Source organism: Polistes canadensis, unplaced genomic scaffold, assembly GCF_001313835.1.
Source record: "Polistes canadensis isolate GaletaPanama2010 unplaced genomic scaffold, ASM131383v1 scaffold_19, whole genome shotgun sequence".
NCBI lineage: Eukaryota > Metazoa > Arthropoda > Insecta > Hymenoptera > Vespidae > Polistes > Polistes canadensis.
The window spans coordinates 560,073-582,399 of record NW_014569566.1 but is presented as its reverse complement, the minus strand read 5'-3'; the positions used below and the strand labels follow the sequence as shown (position 1 = coordinate 582,399).

At 37.0% G+C, this 22,327-nt stretch overlaps 1 protein-coding gene across 1 annotated transcript in view; it reads left to right on the top strand.

The window, feature by feature from the left end:
• The window catches only part of LOC106793799, a 28,613-nt gene extending 25,056 nt beyond the window's left edge, over positions 1-3,557 (top strand). The window contains exons 5-7 of the mRNA XM_014761006.1: positions 80-478; positions 1,920-2,104; positions 2,934-3,557. Coding sequence (XP_014616492.1) covers positions 80-478; positions 1,920-2,104; positions 2,934-3,557 — 1,208 coding nt within the window. The remainder of the gene's footprint in view (positions 1-79; positions 479-1,919; positions 2,105-2,933) is intronic.
• The last annotated feature ends 18,770 nt before the right edge of the window (positions 3,558-22,327 follow it).

Sequence of the window (22,327 nt, the reverse complement as noted above, 5' to 3'; positions counted from 1 at the left end):
AAAAAAAAAAAAGAAAGAAAAAACGAGAAAAATTTAAATATTGTGAAGCTTGGATAATTGGTTGTTGTCGTTGTCTCAGGTGTTTGCAGTAACGCGACAGCACCATCGGTAAGCAGTATAAATCGAATTTTACGAAACCGTGCTGCGGAAAGAGCAGCAGCGGAATTTGCGAGAGCAGCTGGTTACGGATTGTACGCGGCCGGGCCGCATCCGTATTTTAATACAGCTGCCCATCAGCATCCAACTACGAGCCATCATCTTCCTGGTGGATGGCCAGCACCGGGAGCACCTGGTCATCCTTGGATGTTACCACCCTTGGCCACTGGTATTTCGGGGGCTGCTTCGGCATTACTTTTACCACCGTCCTTGAGTCCTGGGGCTGCTGCTGCTGCAGCTGCGGCCGCATCCGCTTCCGCTGCTGGTACTGCCGATCATGCTTTGCACGCTGCCGACGCCATTGCCAGAGGATACTTACAAGGTCATTATTCATTTTGCGAAAATGCATCTAATCTAATACCTCATTTTTTGTTTTTTTTCTATCATTATTTCTTTTTTTAGATTTAAAGATCACAATTTCATTTTTATCTAACAAATTATAAGACGTGTGAAGTTTTTACACGCGCGTTCGTGTCGATAATTAGTTTTTGTTTAACCCTTTGAGTGCTATGAACGCATATATGCGTTTGGTAAAAATTGATACGCTTGTGTTTATCAATGTGAATGTAAAATAATGTAATATTTTTCTTGTATCTTGTCAGATGGAAACATAAATTGTAATTATTAAATATAATTTAATTAATATTATAGTATCTGGTCACATTAATAATAAATTATTTCATTCGTAGAAAACACTCTCTTCAGTTAAAAGTATTCAGCATTCAAAGGGTTAAAGATTGCGTCAACTTCGGAAACGAGAATTCGTTTTTGTTTAACATTACCGCGTGTTCTTTTTTTTTTTTGTTCTATAACCACGAAAATACGCGTGAAATCACAATGTTTGAAATGATGTAAAATGAGATGTAGGAAATGACAAAAGTGTATTTTCGTTTTTCTTAATCGCGTTTTTAACACTTTCGCGCGTTGTTATCTTTATCTTTTTGGATGAAAATTTTACGGGTTAATAATCGTAGGTATCGCAAGTTGAACACACAAACACACATACATACACGTGCAATGATAGAGAGACAAAAGATACGCGATGAACAACGCGAATTCGTGTTCTCGTTCTCGCAGCTGCAGTCAACTTGCATAAACATTCGTGAAATTTCTTTTTGTGTTTAGACGGATACGCGATTGCTATCATTATTCATTATCAATCGATTCCGCTCGAATAAGATCGTTGAATTGGTTTTTGCAAAATTTTCAATAAAATCGGAAGAAAAAAGAAAAACAATATTTTCGAGGAAATAATGTCGTTTTTTTTGTAGAAGAAGAAGAAGAAAAAAAGAGAGAGAGGAGAAGAGAAAGAAAAAAAGGAATCGTTTGTCTGGAAATGAAAATAAAAATATTTGCGATTAAGAGAGAATATTTTTTCAGGATTCGCGTATACACACACAATCGACAAATTGTTGAAAAATAATTGATAATTTATTCGCGAATAATAAATATATTCGTATAATATACGAGCGTCGTTTTGTTCTCGTTTCGTATTTGTCTTTCGATGAAGAATATTATTTATAAAAAAAAAAAAATAAAATAAAATAGAATCTTCAACGAAAAAAGAAAGAAAGGAAGAATCGTCGATCGAAAAATGTTGTTCATGAAAATAAACGAAAATAACGTTGAAATAATTGTGTTGTGTGTGTGTGTGTACGAGAAAAATATAAATTAGATAAATATTTATTCGAATAATAATAATAATAATAACAATTTTGGTAATAAAATTAGACATGGTTTTTTGATTGTTATATTAACAGCAGACGGTGACGGTGACGATGGAAGTTTGGATGGTTCCGAGCAACCAAAATTCCGAAGAAATCGCACCACCTTCAGTCCGGAACAACTCGAGGAACTTGAAAAGGAATTCGAGAGGTCGCACTACCCTTGCGTTTCGACTCGCGAACGGTTGGCATCGAAGACCTCCCTTTCGGAGGCACGCGTACAGGTGAGAATACAAAATTCATTTTTATTTTTAATCTAACGACGAAAAAAAAAAAAAGAAACAAAGTTGTCTTTTTTACGTAGAGACGGGAACGAACGAACGAACATAATATACGGGGAGCAAACCAGTTTCCAAATTAATTCCAAATAAATTTTCGTCTCTGCGTTAAATAAACCAAAAAAAAAAAGAAACACAAAACAAAGTATTTCTAAAAGAAGTGTCAAAATGGAGACGACAATAAATTAACACGTTGATCGTTGACAATTAATCGTGATCGATTAACGCAACGTCTTACCGTAATACTTTTCGGTTTTCGTATTTAAACAATGGTGTTTGTCAGATTTGTTACGGTCAATGTGTTAAAGTTAAAAAAAAAAAACTGATGTGTGTATTTATGTACGCACGTAAGAAGTTATATTTCTTTAACGTACCAAAACGAACAATAACCTCAATAAACCTCAAAAAAATAACTTCAATTATCTCTATAGTACCAATATAAAATACTCTACATTTGTCGAAAATACGATAATAATATTATAAAATAAAAAATGAAGATATTAAATACCATTGATAAAGGTTTTTAATTAATATATATACAATCTAATTTAATTATTTACGAAATTATCTTCATGCCGGTAAATTTGAAATCCCTTTTTGCCCGCGCATCGTAAATATCGACAAACAATTTCTCGTGGTGTCGATTTTTCGGTCGCATTTAACTTCACATTCCAAAACGCGTAGCGAAAAGAAGTATAACTTCAAAAAAAAAAAAAAACAAAGCGAAGAAAGTATATAAAGGAGCCATCTAACGAACCTAACTCGTGACTCTTAGGTTTGGTTTTCCAACAGACGGGCAAAGTGGCGTCGTCATCAGCGAATGAACCTTTTAAAGCGTTCGCCACCACCGCCGCCGCCGCCGCCGCCACCGCAGCCGCAGCCGCAACCGCGGCCGCAATCCGCATCCAGCATGGAAATTGGCCGTACATCGGTTTGCTCAATCGGAGGAATGGGAGGCGAAAGTAGCGCGTTTCGTGCTGTCGTAACAACAACTTCTTGTTCCCAATCATCGAGGGAATCCAACGATAGGATCAATAGGCTTGAATCAATTTCAAAACACCAACAACAACACCAACAACACCAACACCATCAACAACAACCGGAAAAGAAACCAAGTGCATTCCGTATGATCAGCCAATTGGTGGGGGAAGATTCGCGTTCTAATTTGTCGCGTACAACCAGTCCCAATTACGATAATCAACAAAGGTCTGGTCATGGGCCTGGTGGACCTGGTTCCGGTCAAAGAATAGAATACGAAACTGTGGAGGACGATGAAGACGAGGACGAAGAAATCGACGTTCAAGATTCCGATCAGGATATACCATCTTCACCGCCGGTCGCGTGGAGAGATCATTGGACCGATCAACAACCCCTAGAATTGACCAAACACGATCGTTGAATTATTTATAATATGGGGGAAAATATGTGTGTGTGTCTGTGTGTATGTGTGTGTGTGTGTTTGTTGAAGAATAAGATAGAACATTATTATTTATCCGTTCGGTTTTTATTAACGAGACATTTATTTTTCTTTCATTCATTCATTCATTCCAAAATGATTTTCGTCATTTTTTCCCCCACCTGCAATCCTCCCCCTACTCCACCCTACCCCATTATGTGTATTCAAACTTATTGTGGGGTTTGGTGTCGTTGTCAGTGAAAAGGATTATCAAACAAGGACTCGTAACTGGAATGAATTGTGTGTTATCAGTTTTGTTTTTCTTTAAGGATTCCTAAAAGAAGAAAAGAGAAGAAATCTTGGACGATATTTTGTTGTGTGTGGTTTGTTTTTTAATTCTTATATTGGGGCGGTGAGGGAGAGGAGAGGGGGACTGGGGGAAGAGGAACAAATTTGGATTGGAATGATTGGAGTTGTCGAGTGACCGATGTAATATGACTAGTTGCATTTAAACTTGATACCTCTTATCTATTTAACCTAATGTCTCTAGTACCTATGCAGCTACTTATTACGATTACGATTAACAAATTAAGTGCTACGAGTATCTCATCGCTGTGTAATTATTAATAACAAAAAATGCAATATCATCGGTGTCCCTTGTAACGTTATTATCGATTAGGACTATTTATCGAGGATTGTAATTCGATTGGAAATCGTCGAGAGTTTCTTTATTTTATTCTTTTTTTTATTTTTTCTTTAAATTCATTTTTATTAGTCGTCATGGAAATGCTTAGTTGATTGAATAATAAGGAAAAGGTGTACGAAAACGTAAGTAAAAAAAGAAAAGAATTGAAAGAAAGATAAAAAGAAATGGGAGGACAAGTCCGAGTCTAGTTCTCGTTAAATTAGAAAAAAAAAAAAGAATGTAACTTTTTTTCGAAGGAAGAAAAAGAAAGGGAATACACGTGTGGGGTGTCTCCGTTATAGTCTTACGGTGATCGTTTAAAGAACACAGGAAAATGAAACTGTAACACAGTTAGGATATCCTTTTATTTAAAAAAAAAAAAAAAAACGAAAAAAAAGCAGAAAAAAAGAAAAAACGAAACAAAACTTTCTTTCGAACATCGTTTGTAAATATTCACACGATACATAAAACAGTTCTTAAAGTAATCTTTACGAAATTATGACACACGATTTATTCCATGGTGTCTTTACCATACACCAATCGTTCCTTACAACAATTCCTTAAAAAAATTTTCCTGCAATAATGAATATTTCTATCATCGAACCAACAATCTTTCTTGTCCATATTTGATTTTATTTCAGAGGATGCGTATCATCTCACGACCTTCTATTTGGAGTATATTCAAATAATTCGCAAGTATAATATATGTGTATAAAAAAAAGAATCATTTCCGCATCAACGAAAAAAGAAGAATTAATTGAGAACGAGTTGTTGTTTCATCGGCAGAAAACGCGTAAGAAAATTAAATAAAAAAAAAAAAAAAAAAAAAAAAAAAAAAACAAAGTATGTACGTGCGAGAGAAGAAACGAATTAAATCATAATATAAGTATATAATATAAATTTGAGAAAGATAGAACAAACAAAATCGATTAAGTTGTTTGACGATTAATCGAGAAAGAATTGATTCGGTAGTAGTTTTTTGGTTCTTATCGTTTGTCAGTCAGGTTTTTTGTTTTTGGAGGAGCGGCGGGGGAGAAGGGAGGGGGGGGTGGTGATGGTAGTGTTGAATATCTCGTAGCAACTTTGAATATCTTTTTTGGAATATATTTTATTCTTTTTTTTGTGCACACACAACACACACACACACACACATTTTTTCCTTTCTTTATTCACTTTGTTTGAAGAAAGAGAAAGAGAAAGAAAAAGAGAGAGAGAGAGAGAGAGAGAGAGAACGAAGAAGGTGTTAAAAAAAGGGAATACGCGAGTCCGGGAAAAGAAGGGTTCTCTCTCATCGACGATTAACTCGAATCTACGGTTTCGTCGGGCTCGCAAATAAGGAATCTGCTTTGGAAGAACTGGTTTTCTTGGCGACACACCGTCGACGAATCCTGGCAGCAAAAGGAGTTTTAAAAGAGAAAGAAAGAAAGAAAGTAGAGGCAACGAAAACACCGGATCCACCAGCATTTCGGATATCGTGCTTCCCGTCAACGGTTAGCGCGACCACCAAATTTATGGCCATGCTTCTTTCTCGTGCTGGATCCTGGATATGCTCTGCGTTCGGTAGGACAACGAGGATGAGGACGAGGACGAGGACGAGGACTCTCGGATAGCCTCAAGTGAGACAGAAACTTAAAGAAAAAGAGAAAACAGAAGGAGCTGGTCCAAGACGGAAATAGCGAGTTTTGCTTCAGCAATATAAAAAAGAAAAAAAAAGGAACATAGAAAGAGTGTGTGTGAGTGAGAGAGAGAGAGAGAGAGGGATGGAAAAGAGATCGGCAGCATTGTAATGCGAACAAACTTGCCAAAGGCATTAACACCCGGTGATGGTGGTGGTGGGTGAACGCTCGGCACTCCTACCATAAGCTAGCTGTTGGAAAGAGAAAGAAATGTATTGGGGTAGAGAAGGGGGAGTTCAGTGAAGTAGGAGTCGAAGGAAGAGGAGGAGGAGGGTGAGTTGTCTTGTGAAGTTAAAGAGAGAAAGAGATGAGGTGGATGGTCGGACAGATTCAGGCAGTCAGCCAGGAGGAACGAGAACGTAACAATTACTATCTGAGACCGATCGGTGCAGTAAGATTAACGATCTTACTCTTACCGAGGCACGTCTTGCACGTCTCTCTCTTTCTCTCTCTCTCTCTCTCTCTTTCTCTTTCTTGGCTACGATTGCTCATGGGGGAAAGAAGCGAGAAGGTAGGACGTTAAAGTCACCTCTTTTCTTTTCTGTTTTTTTTATTTTTCTTATTCCTCTTGTTCTTGTTGTTCTTGTTGTTCTTGTTCTTCTTCTTCTTCTTCTTCTTTTGGCTCAATGAGATATTGCTTCTTGGGGTGAGGATAGGTGAAGGGAGGGGGGAGGGGGAGGATGGTTGCTCACCTTTCCTTTCAGCGGTAAATCGCGATCGCGTTGAAAAGCTTCCTCTTTTTTTTCTCCTCTCTATCTTATTTTTCGTGTATTTTCATAGAGATTTGATTTGTTTCTTACTTTCCGAGATATAAGAATCTCTTCGGCTATTTAGCGGAATCACAAAAAAAAATTCTAAAAAGAAAAAGAAAAGAATGAAGCAAAAGAAAGAAAGAAAGAAAAGGGTTAAGTAATTATTTTATGCAGAATTATTTTATGAGATTTGATTTCTTTCTTACTTACGAGATACAAGAAGAACTATTTGGCTATCTAGCGGAATTACGAAAAAATCCTAAAAAAGAAAAAGAAAAGAATGAAGCAAAAGAAAGAAAAAAGAAAGAAAAGGGTTAAATAGTTATTTTCTACAGAATAACATTTTCATTGAGATTTGATTTCATCCATACCTACGAGATACAATAAGAAGAACTGCTCTCAGCTATCTAGCGGAATCACGAACAAAATCCTACAAGAAAAAAAGAAAGAAAAAGAAAAGAATGAAGCAAAAGAGAGAGGAGAAAAAAAAAAGAACGAAAGAAAGAAAGAAAAGGGTTAAGTAGTTTAATGGATTTTCCAGTTGGAATCGTGGAAAGATAATTTCGTTCGGGTGCAAACCCGAGCTCGCGAGATCTTGGTCTTCGAGGCCGATCAAGCGCCGTCGCAAATTTGTCCTCGGACAGAAGCGTCTTTATCTTTCTTTCTTTCTTTCTTTCTTTCTTTCTCCTTCTCGTTCTCATTCTCGTTTGAAAGAAGATCTTCTCCACGAATGTGCCTCGAAAGAAGAAGCAGAAGCAGAAACAGAAGAAGAAGAAGGAAGAAAGAAAGAAAGATTCGGTGAGGGTTCCTATGGTCCCCGGCAATAATACGCGAGAAATCGTAAATTAGTGGAGTGGTCCTCCTCAGTAAGAGGACCACGTGAAAGAGAGAAAAGGAGTGCCCGATGATTTCTCGCCCAATTAGAGTCGACCGGGCTATAAACTTCTTCGCGGATAAGATAGGACCCCTGGTTTCTGTGTTCCGTTTGTAGTCAGAGTGGGACTTGATAATGTCCTGTGCCTCAGCCCGGAAGCCTTCCAGGTCGCATATAGACCTGAGAATCCTAACTGAGACAAGGAAGGAAAGAGAAAGAGTACCAGTCAGATATCCAATAAGAGAGAGAGAGAGAGAGAGGGAAAATTGGAGGAAAGGGTTAAAGATAGAAAGAGAGAGAGTACCTGAGCATTGGGACGGAGCTAATTGGCTCGTCTACTGCCCATTGAAATCGCCGTCCTGGTATCAGTTTCGATCCATGGGGGACACATATACGGTGCCAACGTTTCAGGTCGATCAATTAAACGGAAATGGCTAAGAGATATCCACGAAGAAACAGACGTTCTCGCACGTTTCCACACTATTTCTTTCTCTCTCTTTCTCTTTCTTTCTTTCTTTCTTTCTTTCTGGGATTAATCCGTGCAACGTGTAAGCACGAATGGTAAAATAAGAGTCCCACTATACTACTCGTCGTCATCGTTCATTGGACCCTGAACGATACGACCGACCTTTCCCTTCGAATGAATTCCCCATCCTAAATGAAATCACGGTACGATTATTATCTATGTGATAGAACGCGAAAGTGAACATATTATTTCAAACGTTTTGCGATTATTTTTATTAACTTTTTTTCCTTCTTCTTTTTTTTTCTTTTTTTTGTATATTATATTAAAAACACGATGGATTTGATTAATTCCTAAGAAAGAATTTATGGAGAATGTTTGGCTTTATGATATTTTTTCGAATAATTTTTATATCATTTTTGTTATGCTAGAATAATGTATATTCGTTCGTTTAGAAATTTATAAATAGTAGAGATAGAATATATATATATTCTTATACTGCTTTTTAAGAAATCATTTATATTCCGGTATGTGTTTATAAGAAGAACTTTGCTTATGGGGTTAAAGTTTGATACGTAATTAGCTAGTAGGAGAATCGAGTAACGCAATTAAACGAGACTGGTGCGTTATTTATTCTCGATCGTTTAAGTCATTTGTTCAAGAAAACTAACATAACAACTTTACGTCTGTTTAATGTATAATGATTATTCGTACTGAACAGTTAAGAGTTGTTTTGTAGAATTAAATTATTACTCGTCACGTAAATAATTCTTTTGCTTATTGTTAGAGTAAAAATTATACTTTTTTTTTCTTTTTCTTTTTCTTTTTTTTTTTTTTTGTAGATAAAAGACGTAAGCAATCGATTTGAACAAAGAAATGTATATATATATATGATCTCGAGTTAATATAACACTCGAACGTATTATTAATTGATAAATAGTCGTAATGCTTTTTTACTTTCTAAGAGTGTGTAGAAGCCGTAGTTAGATCCCTCTTAATCTTTCTTGTCTGTGACCTAAATTATAGTCATCCTCATTGAGGAGAACTGGCTCGAATAATAATACTCACAATGGTAACGTGCATAAATACCTTGGCTTGCTAATTTAAGTTTTTAAATATAACAAAAAAGAAAAGTAAAAAAGCAAAAAAAATAAAACAAACAAAACGACAGTGTTTATATATAAAACAACAACGAAATAATCGTCATCCGGATCGTTGAGTTGTTATTCGATTGCGAAATATAATTAAATATTAATAAACGAACGAACAATATTGATCGATCGATTGGTTTTTTAACAACAGTTTTTCATCGGAAATTTGTTCACACGAAAATGTACATAAAATTGACGTTAAGGTGACACAAAAGCAGACGTCGTCAATCGATGTTTCTAACTTCTGTGTCTTCCGTCGCACGACGAGAGGGGACTAGACAAATAAAAAGAAAAAAAAGATAAGAAATGATGATATATAAGAAGAAGAAGAAGAAGAAGAAGAAGAAAAAGAAGATAATTTTGTAAAAAACGAGTAGAAATTGTCGTAGTTAATCTAAAGGATGACAATTATTCGAATGTATCTTCTCTTTCCTTCTTTCTCTCTCTCTCTCTCTCTCTCTCTCTCTAAACTGCATGGAATGCATTTAATTGCCTATTTTCACAAGGGGGCAATCGAGATATAAATTAGCGAGGAAGTCGTATTATCGGACCGGCACAATTTATTTTCGCGTAATCAGATCCTTGTCTACTCGTTGGAAAGAGGTGGAGAAGTATGCATCCAGGACATAATACACACATCTCTCTATCTCTTTTTCTTTTTTCTCTCTCTCTCTCTCTATCTCTCCCCACCCCTTTCTTCGCTCGAATGCTCCCCTCTCGTTCACGAGGGGGCAACTGTGGTAACAACATCGGCTGCAGCTTTGCAACCACCAACAAAACCACCACTACCACCACCACCACCATCACCACCATTATCGTCACTAATACCACCAGCAGTGTACCTTGAGTGCTCGCGTGTGCTTTACCAGAGGGCGTAGGTACGTGTACGAGGAATCGTGCGTGTCTCTTCTCTCTCTCTCTCTTTCTCTCTTTTTCTTTCTTTCTTTTGGTAAAGGCGTGCGTGCAGGCGCGCGTGTGCACGTGTTGGCCCGAGCAAGCGAAGTAATGGCGCAGAAGCCAACTCCTACTACAACTCGGGGCTCTGAAATGAGCCGACTAGGATGGTGTCGACGTGATGTACAGCGACAGGGTCGATAGCGTTACAAGAGCTACTAACCCTTCTCCCTTGGCCCCTCCTCCTCCTCCTCCTCCTCCACCTTCTTCTTCTTCTTCTTCTTACTACCGCCACCACCATACCACTACTACTACCTACTACTACTATTTGAACTAAACCCAAAGACTATCTATCCTTTTCCAATGGCTTATTCACATCCTCTTCTTTGTCTTTCTTTCTGAAAGACTCGACGTGTCCCAACGCATCAGCGTGTAAAGCACGCTCTTGTGGTCAGACCAGACTCTTTCTCTTCTCTTCTCTTCTCTTTTCTTCTCTTCCTACGATTATCCTCTCTTCTTCTTCTCAACATACATACCCGTATACATGTATACCCGTAGACGTTGTGATAAGTATATAAGAAAAGAGTAAGAAGGGAGGAGAATGAAAAAGAAAGAATGCGTAAACGCGCGTAAACGTACACGCGAGAAAATTTCCTCTTCTTGTTGTGTAGATCCTCCGGCATGAAGAGAGGAGAGAGGAGAGTGCGAAACGACTATCGAACCAGCCACCACTAACTTATTATCGGGAACCGCCATTAGCATGTTTATAGAACCCCGTACGACCGTACCAGATTTGCGTCAGAATTTTTTCAATTGGCACCCATAGAAAACCTACATCTATCTCACTCTCTCTCTCTCTCTCTCTCTTTATTTCTCTTTCTATCTATCTATCTTTATTTCCCCTTTTCTTCTCTTGATTTCCTATTTGCGATCAATTAGCACGTTTTCTTCGTGTATATCAAACGACTATTCCGACCTCCTACGGGATACGCCTAGTCTCGGAATTCTTCTTCTTCTTCTTCTTCGTTATCGTTTGTGTTCTCGCGTTGTTCGCAAATATAAGTATGATTTACTTTATAGATATAAAAGAAAATAAATATACCTATACAAATTATATAGGATTTATTTGAAATGTTTTTTTTTTGTGATTAGTACACAGGAAATTGTTGCAATCGTTTTGTTTTTACTCTCTCTTTTTATGTATGTATGTATGTGTGTGTGTGTGTATACTTGTTTTTGATAAAGAAATTCTAAAGAATAATTATTATTATATCGACACATCATCGTGTGTTATGTTGTCCGGTTGTATCAGCCACTTGGTGGTGGTGACACTTTGATCAATAACCTCGGACAAATCTTAGCGATGATCTTAAAGGATATATAAATCAAGTGATCACATTCTGGGACCGATCTCGCAGCACGTACAACACACACTACTCACGACAAGGATGATTAACTGCTAAGCGAAATTATCAACGATCTTTCTCTACCGTACGGATACGTTCAATCGGTCTTTTGATATCTACGAACGAATTAGAATTTCTGATGTCAACGAAATTAGCTCGTCTTATTCGAGATACATCTATTTCTTTCCTTGTATTAGTTTGCGTTTTATTTTTTTTTCTTTTTTTGTTTTTTAATCTCGACATTTATGTTCGATCTTTCGATTCTAATACTAAACGTCATTGACCATGATTTATTACGATCATCATTGATACACCGCCGCCAACTAGTTTACGTTTACGTGTATATATATATATATATATATATATACGTGTGTGTTGATTTTCTTATTTTCTTTTTTATTTTGTTTTTTTTTTTATTATTTTTTTATTTTTTTTTTTCATCATAACATCGCGACACACACCGTTAACGGTGAAACGTTTAAACAACTTTCTCGCGAGTCTGTATAAATACATGTGAATCTCGTAAGTACTACTTCACTCATACACTTATAAACCGTAAAGAACGATCTTGATCTTTCCTTTTTAATACCTTCCACGCACCTCTTTTTACGACACTCGTAAAACTATGCCGGTTAGTCCTGAACTAAGGATAATTTTCTACGTGGAAAAGAACGCGAGAGAAGATGCTGAGATTTTTTTTTTTCCTATGACTTTTTATTTATAGATCTATCTATGATTTTTTTTCTTCAAATATATGATAGAAGATTAAAAAAAAAAAAAAAAAAGAAACAATATTCGAGAGAATAATTTCGATAGTATCGATAAACGAAATCCACACATTTGTCCGCATTGTATTATTTTTATTATTTATTAGTTTTTTTTTTTCTTTAATATTAACCTGACACCGTTTTTTTGTCGATTTAATTTCAAGTCTTTTAAAAGTATTTAATTAAATAATTTTCGATCAAAGAGAAACCAAATCAAACCAAAAAAAAAGAAAGAAAAGGTAATAGGGAGAGAATTGAATCGGTAAAGGTGACACAAATCGTTCAACTCGATTTCACGTTCGAACGAATTCGAATAAAGGTGTTAATGGATTTATATACCTTGGCTGATGTTGTTATTCGTTTGTGTCCGAGCCGGCTTTTGAACAACTTTTAAAGTTTCTTTACGAATGAACGAATCGAACGTGACATCGATTATCATTCATTCCCCCTTCCTTCTCCCCTCCTCTCCCCCGTCTATTCCCCCCCCGCCCGCCCCCCTTCATCCCCTTTTCTCTTTCTTATTTTCTAGTCGAGCTAGTAACAGTCGAACCTTTACGATCTAACCGATCTAATTTGAGAGACTAGTTTCTTCTTTAATTCCAAGAAATAACCATAAGCTTGTAACCATTTTTTTTGTCCTTTTTTCCTTTTTATTTCCCCCGTCTTTTTCACTTCTTTTTTTTCTATTTCAATTTTGAACACTTCGTTTAGTTTTTAATGAAAAAAAAAGAAATTTCTCGCGTTCTCTTACCCGTAACTTAGGCTCGTTTCGTTAACTTATTTGTTTTTTTTTTTTTCCTTCTCATTTCTTCACAATAGTCGGAGAAAGCGTACACGGTATAATAGTTCATTATAGAATCTTTTGGAACAATCTAAATGTTACTCGAAAAGTAACACAATGTATGATAGTAGTGAAAGTTTTCATTGAAAATATAATCTCTACTCTGATTATTAATCTGTGTCAATAATTGTTTATGCGTTATATTATATATATATATGCATTTTAAACATTTAATAGATTAAAGATTTAGAGATTAGCCAATAAAATTAAAGTATTTTACTTTTTGATTGTGAAAGAAATAACAAATATTTTGTCTACGTCAAATTTTCGATACTTGTTTCACATTCAAAATCCAAAAATCGAATAGGTAAAAGAAATATATATATATATATATATATTTCTTTATTATAAATTAATTAATAATAAAAAAGAAAAATATTGCAAAAATATATATCAAAGAGTGATACTACAGCAAAGATTTTGCGATTGAATAATTTCTAAAGGGGTTTTCTTTTCGTGTTTCTAATCGTTTTATTCGATAGATTGGCAAACGAATTGGAACGCGTATCCGTTCTTACACACACACACACACACACACACATTCATACACAAATACATATATAGATATATTTATTCGGCGCACGAAGGATGCAAATCGTAGCGATCCTTCACGCGGCACGAAACGTTAGATCCGACGCAACGATCCGATCTCAACTTCAACCGAAAAAACCCCGAAGAGGCTGATTGATTGCCGTCATATGTACGCTCGATGGATTACCGCGATCATGATCGTGACGTGATTTCGAAAATACCTATGGGGGATCTACCCCCGCCCCTCCGCCACTACCTCACCCCCCATAGGCAACGTCAATTTAAACGCTTCTTTCAAATCACGAATACTATTACTGAAAGATCAAATAATTTTGCGAAATTAATCGTGATATTTGATCTTTTCTATGTGATTATTATATTTAACCAAATTTTTATAATCTTTTGTGGAGATTAAACGATAAACGAGGATAAATATCACGTAATCGCTATAATTTATTATTTGTCTTATCTTACGTAATGATATTAGAGTGAATCATAAAATTTTGTTCGTGAATTTATTGTGTCGAAAGTTTACTTTGAAAACTGCATACACTGGATTGTCTTTTTCATTGTAAATTTACTTTGAAAATTGCATACAGTGGATTATTGTCTTTTTCATTGTAAATTTACTTTGAAAATTGCATACAGTGGATTGTCTTTTTCATTGAAAATTTACTTTGAAAACTGCATACAGTGGATTGTCTTTTTAATTGTAAAATATATTTTCGAAATATTAATATAAAAAAAGAAACACGCGTGGAACTTTCGTTACATCCTAATATTATAAATCATTATAATATAAATTTCGTGATTCTATTATTACGATTAATTAAACATACAACAATGATTGCTGTTACATCAATAATATTTTTATAGTATAAATATTTGATATAGTATAAATGAGTTTCGAAGAGTCTTACGGTGATTTTATTCGAAAATTGTTAATAAGGTATTTTAATTAAAGTAATATTTGGTTATATAGAGAATAACCGAGACTCGGAAATGAATCTTCAAGAATCTCGATTACCGATGATAATCGCGTGAGTTAAATCACATATGTGAGATCGAAGAAAACAAAAACAGTAAGAGAGAAAGAGAGAAGTAAGAAGCAAAAGAAATAAATAAATAAAGAAAGAAAGGAAAGGAAAGGAAAGGAAAGAGGAAGAAGGAAGGTGTAAACCGTTCCTTAGATTCTTCCATCGATCTCGAAGGATCAATCACATCACGCGATCGCTGTCAAAAGATGCCGATGTCGAGTTTGAACCAGCCGGAAGAATCTTTGACAACCGTTAATCGACCGGGACGATTTAACGAAGGCGCGAGAAATCGGCTACCTTGAGTCAAAGAAAAAGAAAAAGACAGAGAAAATGAGAAAGAGAAAGAGAGAGAGAGAGAGATGACTGCTTTTGAAATACGAAGGATCGGAAAAAGACCTAATTATACGAGGCCACGATCCAGAGAGACGGCTATTAGTCCTTCCACCGAGGTACGTGTCGATCGATTTATAAATTTCGTCGAGTCACCACACTCAAATCTAATATCTCGTTATCGAGATGCTAGGTGCGACAACGGTAGCATTCACAAACTCTCCTTTCTACTTCGAATCGATGATCTCGATTCCAATGATTCCATAGATCTCTCTTACGGTCAATAATTATTTTATTTATTTTATTTAATAATATTTTATTCAGAGAGAGATCCTAGAACTTAAGCTCCCTAAAGGCCATTAATTACAGTATAGTATAATATAATATATAACAAAACGGAAATGAAAATTATGTAATTATTATTAAACTTATCATTATAATAGTAATAACGCATATAAAGTAGATAAAAGTCAAAAGAAAATAGTATATAAAAGTATACTGGGTTTTAATAATAGTAGTATAGTAGTATTGATTCAAAGCAAAAAACATATGATTAAAAACAAAGAACAAATTATACGTCCAAGTAATATAACAAATTGTATCAAAATTAATATCCCCCATATGTTCGTTGTAAAGTTGAACAAGAGTCCTATGAAGTAGAAGAAGAAGAAAAAGAAAAAGAAGAAAATTAGATAAAATATTAACTGATTGAAAGAACTTGGAAGATCGGTTTCTCGAGATTAATTTTCAAAAAGAATAAGAATAAAAAATAGAGAAAAGAAGGAAGAAGAAGAAGAAGAAGAGAACAATAGGATGAGGAAGAAAAAAATGTGTGAAGCGCGAGTAGCCAAACGGAAGATGAATATTCCGAGTGGAAGAGAACGGTATGGTGTAGTAGCCAATGTCGAAGGTTCGATCTGGTTTCCCTTCTCTCTTTCTCTCTCTCTCTCTCTGTCTTTTTGGTCTTCCTTTTCGAAAGAGAAGACTTGTGGAGTCACCGCGGAGCCATTATCCCAGCAGCAAGTGGGTTTATTAGGAACGCAGCGGGGGTGGCCTCCGGGTAAGATCGACACCACCAACAACAACAACAACAACACCACCACCATACCACAACGTTCGAGAATCGGTCAAGCTCGTTACGGAATTTTTTGGTCCTTTTTTCTATCCATCTCGAATATCTGACCATCCCCCTTCGTTTCCCCCCTTTCTCCACACCCTCCCAGCACCACCTTCACCTCCTCCCCATTATTACGAACAATTATTAATGGCCGACGGGCTTTCGCCTCGGCTCGTCAGCCCATCGAAAACGATCTCGAGCCTTGAAGTGAGAAGCTGTTCGGGTGCTGCTGCTACTGCTTAACGCCTCGATCAATTTGTTCTTTAACTTTTGTAATCATTATACAAAATTAATCGTTTTATTGCGAATAACGCGATTCGTTAGAATATTTATTTATTAAACATTCAGTAAGTTTGGATTTGTGTATAGACACACACACTAAGAATCTTGCATTTTTATTCGTCAATTTGTAGATATCGTTCAATCGAATTTAACCATTTCGTTGTTTTACGCTTGCAAATGTTTTATACGATTACATCGTTTGCAATATATAATAATTGTTCAATCTTTTATATTTGTTTGTTCTTTTACTGAGAGACGCGATGACGTCTCAGTAAACCCCTTATCTTTCGGTTTATCTTGGCTACCGTAAGAAACTAGGAGGAGGAGGAGGAGGATCAGTTGACGCGCGTAATGAAACTTTTTGATTTGACGAGATATAAATTGATGATGATGATGATGATGATAAGGGAAAATCAAAGGATGATCGGGAAAAGTTGTTATTGTTCGTGCGATGAGACGGGATAAGAAGATGAAGAAAAGGTGTAAAGGTAAGAACGGGCAACTTACATGCTCGTAGATCGAGTTATATACCTTGACAAGTTATCCAACGAGTGAGAGAGAGAGGAGCTATCGCGTTTGTAAAAGAACCTGGGGATATTAGAGGATCGATAGGATTAACGTCGGTTGGGACAAGGATATAATAGGTAGCACACGAGAAAGAGAGGTGGATTATTTCGAGGTGGAGTCATGCGAAGAAGCGCGGCACTTGGCCGCGTCAAATATCAAAGAGGAATAATAAGAAAAATATAAGAGAATCAAGCTCCCGCGTGCGTGTAAAGTTTCCTGCCGACTTGCTTGCTTGCTTGCTTGCTTGCTTACCTGCCGGCCAACTTTCTCAAAGAACACAGGGCTAAGTCGTCGAGACGATCATCGAAACGAGTTCGCGCATCACGACGATCGTTGACTAACTACGAGAAAGAAGAATTCATTCTCCTCCTCCTACCTCCCTCCCTACCTCCTGTTCTCTCTTTTTCTTGACGTCGTGCCGATCTGTCAGGAGCTACCGGATCAGCCTGGACTTTAAACTTTTGTGTTCCCCGATCCGGAATCCCGAGTATGGACTTATCGACACGCCGCTGCATGTCGACACGACGTTTCGAGTCTAAGAAGGAAACGGTAGCGCGAGCCTTGAGTCCCTCAGAAAAGGATGAGGATGAGGATGAGGATGAGGTGAAGGAAGAGAGTGATAGTCGAAGGCAAGGGTTTATACGAAAGGAACCCTGTGTGCGCAGCCGGTCTTCAAGCCTGGTTGCTTCATCGTTCAACCTGAACCAAGGAGCGGTACGCGTGAAAGAGAGAAAGAGAGTGACGAGGGGAATAGGAGAAGAGGCGGCTCGAGGGACTTAAGGAGAAGGAGGGGTAGGAGAAGGAGGAGGAAGGCATTGTTCGTTGCATTGGCCCCAGTGGAGAACCCTCCCGCTGCGCAAGTTATTTGCCACGATCCTCCTTCATGATTTTTACTCTAATTTGTAACGACAGGGGTTGGAGCACGCGAGCTGCATTCCATTTCTCTCCTCCTCCTCCTCCTCCTCTTTCTCCGAGTTCGAGCTCGCTTCGAAGAGCATCATCTCTCGTTCAACTTCTTCTTCTTCTTCTTCTTCTTCTTCATCTTCTTCTTCTTCTTCTTTCTTTCTTTCTTTCTTTCTTTCTTGGGCCGCTAGGACTGCTGACGGTGGTGCTGTTGCTGCTGCTGCTGCTGCTACTGCTGGTGGTAGTGTTCGTTCCGAGTAGTAAGGTAGGTGAGAGGGAAAGGACGTACAATGGGCTGCTCCCTATGATTTCGGTAGCGGTGTTTTTTGTCAGCGGCAACGAGAGGGCCGCGCTATGGTTAGCCTTGATCGATGGCTGAACTTAGCTGAGTAAGCCTCCGTTTAATTAATTCTTTAATTACTTTCCCCACGGGGCCTGTTGCGCGTCAGCAGCAACTTCCCTTTCCCTCCCCTTTCATCCTCCTCCTCTTCCACTATCCAACCTCGAGCAAACGAATAAGAGAGTAAGAGAGAAAGATGAACAGACAATGATTCCGAGATCTCTGATACGGATATACCAAACGATACGGCGACGGTAGCCCTAAAGGGATTTAGGTATGTTCTCCTTACCGCGTTCATGATACCAATGTTATAACTCCTCTCAAAATCATTTCACCATTCCTCTTTTCTTTTCCTCTCATGTCTGTCCTCTTTCTTTATCCCATTCAACTTCTTATTCGCTCGTCGTGCAAGTCACCGAGTTATCGATTCTACTTAACCGACATTTTGTTTGATCCTCTGTTATAAAAGTTTCTCCAATCTTTTCTTCTTTTTTTTTTTTCTTTTGTTTTGTTTTTTGTTTTCTATATCTTCTCTCTCTCTCTCTCGCCGAATTCTTCTTTTAGATACCCCCCTCCGCCCCTTTAAAAAGTATCGGAATGAAGATCAAATTTTGAATATTTTAGGTAAACATTAATAAATATTCAATTAGTTGTTTCTCTCGTCTCCAAAAATAAAATTATTAATAAATTTGTTTATAGCAGGGAAATTGGACATTCAAAAGAACTAGAACTTCGTTTTGATTAATTGGACGTTTCGTCCTTTTATTTTTGTTGAGTGTTCAATATAATTTAAATATAACGGATCAAGAGATAACGAAGTTTAGAACTATAGTATTTTGAATATTACAAAAATGTATGTCTGCTTAAATAAAAAATACGCTGAACTTTAGAGATTAAGTTGCTGAAAAAGTCCCAATATAGGGACGAAACGTCCAATTAATCAAAACGAGGTTCTAGTTCTTTTGAATGTCCAAATTCCCTACGATACCTATTTATTATTAATAAATATCAATATAATTATCAAAGAACGAGTATACATTTGTTAAAAGGAGAAACAAAATGATTTAGGAGTCTATCCCAAAAAAAAAAAAACTGATGTGTGTATTTATGTACGCACGTAAGAAGTTATACTTCCTTTAGCGTACCAAAACGAATCATAACCTCAAAAATAACTTCAATTTTCCCGCGCATCGTATAAATATCGACAACTTCGTGGTGTCGATTTTTCGGTCGCACCTAACTTCACTTATTCAAAACGAGCCAAAAGAAGTATAACTTCAAAAAAATATAGAGATTGATATAATATAAAAAAAACTGATGTGTGTACTTATGTACGCACGTAAGAAGTTATACTTCCTTTAGCGTACCAAAACGAATCATAACCTCAAAAATAACTTCAATTTTCCCGCGCATCTTGTAAATATCGACAACTTCGTGGTGTCGATTTTTCGGTCGCACCTAACTTCACTTATCCAAAACGCGCCAAAAGAAGTATAACTTCAAAAAGAACAAAATAAAAGACGAATCTTTCACGTTGGCATGTGTACGATTATTATTTGGAACATGATACGATAGCCGGCACAGCATCACGACATCCGTAACATTCGTTATGCACGGTACGTTCGTTCATCCGTCAAGGTGGTCAGCAAGCAAGGAGCAACGCAACAAGAGGAAGAGGAAAGGGGGTAGGTAGGGGAAAGGGGTGGTGGCAGGGGATTCTCAAGAGGGTTTCTCGTGAGCGAGCGCTAAGAACGGGGGGGACAACGTCGTAAAATTCAGCAAGGTAGTCGATCATTGTTCTTTCATGCCCGGGCCATTGCACCTACACCTTTTTATCCCCGAAAAAATGTTCCGCTACCCTTTAAAAGCCTCGTATTACCGTTGCTTATTTGTTTAACAAGATGCGTTCGATGAGCAACGACTAGTCGCCCCCATGCTTGCTTGCTTGGTTGCTTGGTTGGTCGATCACGAAATATCTACATGTAGAATTTTTATAAAACGACGATGATGCGAGACGCACACGTATACGAAAGGGTTGGCACCTACCTATATGGAAAGTATACGTTGCCATATACGCAACCTGCATCTTCCTCTTATTTTCTTTCACTGGCCCCCTGAAGCAGCAGCAGTCTTGTCTTTCCCAAAATTATCTCAGATTTATCATATCGTGTGTTATTGTTTCCCAAGAGAAAAATCAATAACACGGTTTAAGTATTAAATTGCTTTTTCATAATATAAAATGTTAACTTATATAAACGCGATGCATCATTATCAATAGGACGAGATTGAAATTATTTAAGAGAATCGGAAAAACGTGTATTGTTTAAATACTTGGAAATAGTGAGATTCGGTAAAAAAAAAGATGTAGTTATGGAATATAGAATAATATTTTAGAATATATTAGTACTAAGAATATTCTTAGAATTAATTAGAATTATGAGATCGATCAATCAGAAGGATCTAATTTTGTTAAGTATGAATATATTTTTGTGTTCTTATATTCGGATCAAGTTTTCTTATCGAAGATAAGAAAGAAAGTGAGAGAGTTGAAGGTTCTCATGACGAAAATAAAAATAAATGGTATTAAAGAGAGAAAAACCTTGGAGAGTTTTTCGTTCATCCCACGCAGGATATCGAAGGAGGATATCAAAGAGGACATCCATTAGCGATGAACCGGTAAAAGGGTTCGTACTAATATCCGAGCTGTGTAAGGGCGTCCCCAAAAATTCAGCTCGCTCGCAACTCGTCCCGAGAAGAAGATAGGATGAAAAGAAGAAGAAGAAGAAAAAGAAAAAGAAAAAGAAAAACAAAAAGAAATAAGTAAGTAAGTAAGTAAGTAAGTAAGTAAGTAAGTAAGGAAGGAAAAAGTTTAAGAAGGTAGAAAGAGAAGGGGAAAGAAGGGAAGAGGGTAGAGAGAAGGATTGCTGGGGGCTTCCCACGCTCTAAGGAAGAATAAATTTTCATCTGTAGAAGGGGTAAACTGTATTAACCACGGATAAAATTCATCTATTCGTCTATCTATTTATTTGCCCGTATATAATATTTCAGTTGATACTCGTGCATATAAAGTCTTTTTCCCGTTCATCCAACTTCTTCAATAGATCTATCTCACTTACTCTTTTACATTCTTCTAACTTAGACGATAAAAGAGAAAGAAAGATTGTACCTACAAGTCAGGATCTTGCATCATACTTCGTTCGTTGCAACTGCACCAGCAATCCGATACCAAACCACGTTCCTGTTCTCTCTCTCTCTCTCTTTCTCTTTTTAAGTATGCCTACGCAGAACATTGGTCGTGAAGAGTAAAATATTAAGATCTTTACACTAGTACACACAGTTGCCAAGAGTAACATACAAGCTCATAGTTATCCTTGCAGGGGAAATAATCGTCGTAACGTAGACGACCGCACGCGAGAGCTTGGTAATAACGTTGCGGTTACCACCACCATGACATTCGTTCCGTATCCGAGTATCATTCGCGCTTAGAGAGCTTTTAGAGAACTTTAGTTTCGCCACATTTATGTCTCTTTTTTTTCTTTTTTCTTTTTCTTCTTCTTTTTTTTTTTTTCACGAGAGATATATCTACAAGTGGTAGTAGTATACACCGAGGTAAAGAAAAAGCTCTCTACTTCTACTCCTCCTCCGTTTCTTCTTCTTCTTCTTCTTCATTTTCTTGTTGTTCTTGTTGAGGGCCTTAAGGAGGCGTTAAGAGGCTGCTCCTCGTAAAATAAGGCGGCGACGTGACTGCTAGATACGACCTCACCTTCGATCGTAAAATCGTTCGGCGCGTTCACTCCAACTAACATAATTCTTCGACTTGTACTATGGTACGGGAAGAACTGGTAAATATATACATCGACATCGGAAGGAAAGAGAGAGAGAGAGAGAGAGAGAGAGATAAAAAGTATCCAAGAGTGTGCACGTTATGACGTTACGAGCAGCTGTTCCGGAGATTGAAGGTGTCGGCAATCAATTCGGTTGACGGCTCGAGTCGCTCGTATATTTCCAAAGATGCGTAAGTTAAGATCATCGTTTGTGCATTTTCCATAGTCGGATAACATTACCTTGCCACCGGCTTTTGCTCCTGAGATACATTTTATTATTATTGTTATTATATATTTTTTGTTGTTTTCTATTGCATTTTGCTTTTTTTTTTT